General features: G+C 42.5%; 1 protein-coding gene across 1 annotated transcript in view; it reads left to right on the forward strand.

The window, feature by feature from the left end:
• Ccdc58 (coiled-coil domain containing 58) overlaps nucleotides 1–3240 on the forward strand; it is an 18905-nt gene extending 15665 nt beyond the window's left edge. The window contains exons 4-5 of the mRNA XM_005345078.3: nucleotides 841–900; nucleotides 2591–3240. Of these exons, the coding sequence (XP_005345135.1) occupies nucleotides 841–900; nucleotides 2591–2641 (111 nt within the window). The 3' untranslated portion in view covers nucleotides 2642–3240. The remainder of the gene's footprint in view (nucleotides 1–840; nucleotides 901–2590) is intronic.
• Nucleotides 3241–3550: the final 310 nt, after the last annotated feature.

The following is a 3550-nucleotide window of genomic DNA, read 5'->3' on the forward strand; positions in this document are numbered from 1 at the left end:
GTATGTAGCACCGTCAGATTGGGTGCTCCACATATCTAGCAGGAATCATCCGGGAAAGCCCTTTTGAGGCAGTCAACTGGAGTTCCCCATGAGGAGTCCCAGGCAGTGCAGAATGTCCTCAGGGACACTTCCAAGTGGAATAATAGATTGTAACAGGTGGAGATAACCTCACCAGATTGGCCCTCACAGCCCAGCAGGAGGCAGTGGAGGAAGTGGAGGCAGTCAGCTGGAGTTTCTAGGGAGCTTTCTCTATATGACTAAGCTCTGCACAGCTGGATTTGTGTGCACAGCAGCTCAGTTCTGTCCTGAGATAAGCAATGGTGACATCTATTAGAAATGGTTTTATTTCTGGTTCTTTTCAGGGAAATTTTTTGCTCTTGGGCTGGTTTGCTGTTCTTTCCTTCCCTGTCACAGTTAGTCAGGCAAGCCCATCCCCAGACAAGGGACAGATGGATACCTTGAGATAGATTTGCTGAATTGTGGAGGGCCAGTGTCTCAGAGAGCTCAGGCAGAAAGGACAGTTTACTAATACAATGTGTATTACCTGTGCTTTTGAAAATTTGCTTTTTCTTTATTTTGTACGTGGTCTGTGTGAGTGTGTGTGGGTATGGCCTCCTGTGCTGGTGTGTGTGAGCCAGAGGTTGATGTTAGGATGTATTCCTCAATTACTTCTCCACCTTAGTTTTTTGAGGCAGGGTCTCCCACTGTTCTGGAAGCTTGCAGTTTTAGCTAGATTGGCTGGCCAGCAAGTTCCCAGGGTCTGCCTGCCTCCACCCTGACTGGGGTGCTAGGTTTAACTCTTTACTCAGAATTTCTGTTTTTCTTTTTCCTCTTTTGCAGTTGAAATGGATGCAGTCAGAACTAAATGTTGAAGAAGTGGTAAATGACAGGAGCTGGAAGGTAGGAAATAATGTTGGTTCTTGCAGAGAACTGAGCGAGCAAGGGGCAGCCAGGGGAGGAACAAAAAGTGCAAGAAACTGAGAACAAAGAACCAGCAATGCTAACTTCTGTGTGGGGAGTGCGAACTTCTGTGTGGAGGCACAGCAGCTTTACAAGCAGCCGGAGGGTTTTGTGATTCTGTGCATCTCCTAACACTAATTATGGGCATATAGAATATTCAGAGTTTTTATTGTAGTTAACTGAGAGAACTGTCAAACAAGTTATTTGTTATAATTAGCCTTTTATGCAGTTACTTTTTACAAAACCGAAGTTGCTAACATTATTTTGCATTTGTGTCCGTTAATCTTCATTGAGTTTCATTAAATGCAATTACACAGGGAACATTAAGTGGAAAGGAACCACTTTATTTAGATAAGTAAATTCCAGAGAAGGGAGAACAGCCGAGCTGAGATTCTCCACACTCCACACTCTGGCCAAGCTGGGCTTCTCCACACTCTGACCAGATCTCTCTGGACTTAGAGATCAGCTGCTGGGCACTGACTAACTTCTAGCATTTAGTAACTGTTTGTCTCTTCAGGAGTTTTTGTTTCAGAATTTTCACTCACACACACACACACACACACACACACACACACACACACACACACACACATATTAATCATTGAGCAGATGTGATGTTCTGGTATATAACCTTCCAGCTCAGACTTGTTAACTGTTTCTAAAAGTCATAAATGAAGTCATCTTCTAACTGTTAGTAGCCAGCATTTCCTGTGTCATTAAATAATTACATCTATCTTAAAAAAAAAAACTCAAAACATGTGAAGGCATGAATAAATCACAGACTATAAATTGACTGCTTTATGGCATTTCTTTATCTTCCTTGCCAAAGTGTAGCCTGTACTTGCCCTTGCATCTGCATTAGGGCTATGCTGCTTAAAAGATTGTGGCAGTGCTTGTCTATGCACACATTCTCTGTAAAGTCGTACGCTTTTCTGGGGCTCTGATGGGAGAGGGGGATGGTGAATGTCTGGCTGTAGAGAGCCGGTCCAGAGGGTTTCGGTACGTGTAACGTTGTGGTAGGTGGTAGGCGTGAAACCATTTGGATGTGCTGTCACGGGTGCTCCTCAACATGATGGGATTGCAATCCCACTAAACCTGAGTGTTCTCAGGACACTGAACAGTGGACTAAGGCACAGAGAGACAATATTCTTCTGTGTATTATTAGCCCACAGAAAAATCAAAATTTAGCCAGGCTGAAGCAGGACTGTGAGTTTGAGTCCAGGCCAAGATACATAGTAAGTTAAATACCAATATGAACTACAAAACGAGACCTCTTACTCTTTTTAGCCCTGTTACTCCTGTGAATGGCTCTGCCAAGATTTTTATGTAGCATTGCCTCATTTAGTCAGAGAGCATTCTCTAACACTTAGGAAATGTTTCAGATTTTAGGAAGCAAGGTGACCCAAACAAGAAATACGTAAATTCACATAATTTCGCAGAAGGCATGTCCAGCTAGCTAATGGGTGTTGAAATCGTCTAGTGAATGTTACCAGGGTGTACATCATGCTTAATTTGGTGTGCTAAAGAAATTTTGTGTTTCTGGGCCTGTTGACCTAGACCAGATGCTAGAGTCCTCCTAACTTGTTGACAGGATAACTCAGTGACTTCTGTTTCTGTTTGAACATCTTAGGTGTTTAATGAACGCTGCCGAATTCACTTCAAGCCTCCAAAGAATGAGTAGAGAGAGGTTTTTAAAAAAAGACCTGGTCATCTCATCAACTACACATGACAGACGTCATCAGGGCGGGCTCCCGGGGATGGTCTCCGAGCCAGCAGGCCAATTCTCATAATTATAATAATCAATTACTATTTTATACTGATTGTGTACAAATGTTTTGTAACTATTAAAATAATTTTCTGACTCTGTGTACATACTTATTTGGTGGCTTTGCGAGTTGAGACAGTAAGTTCTCCATGTCATTTTGTCTGCTTGAGTTTTACAAATTTATTGGTATGGATATGAACCTTTTTGGTCATAGATAGAGTTTCTTTTTTATTTGTCGTTGTGGGTTTATTTTAAAGGGGCAGAATCAGGCTGGAGAGGTGGTCAGTGGTTAAGAGCACTGGCTGCTCTTTCAGAGGACAGTTTCCATTCAGCACCCTCAAGGTATCAGAACTCTCTATAACAGTCCCAGGGGAGCTGATGCCCTCTTCTGGCCTTTGTCGGCACCAGTCACACGTGATGTAGACATACATGTAGGCAAAATACCCATGCTTACAAAAAAGTAAATAGAATGACAGAATCAGGCTGGATCCTATACAAACAAACTCTCTGATTTTTTTTTTTTTAAAGCTGTTCATGGTGGCACGTGCCTGTAATCCTATCGCTTGTGTCTCACAAAACAAAAACATGAATCAGGCTGTGTTGCTGCACACCTTTAATCCCAGCACTCAGGAGGCAGAGGCAGTCAGATCTCTGAGTTCGAGGCCAGCCTGGTCTACAGAGCAAGCTCCAAAACAGCTAGAGCTACACAGAGAAACCCTGTCTCAAAAAAACAAGACAATAAAAGAAGAACATTTATCTCGTATTTACATATAAAACTTTTGTGGGTTGTAATTGTTTTCTAGACGGATGGATACAAAAGGGAAG

This window comes from Microtus ochrogaster, chromosome 2 (assembly GCF_000317375.1).
Source record: "Microtus ochrogaster isolate Prairie Vole_2 chromosome 2, MicOch1.0, whole genome shotgun sequence".
NCBI classification, from domain to species: Eukaryota; Metazoa; Chordata; class Mammalia; order Rodentia; family Cricetidae; genus Microtus; species Microtus ochrogaster.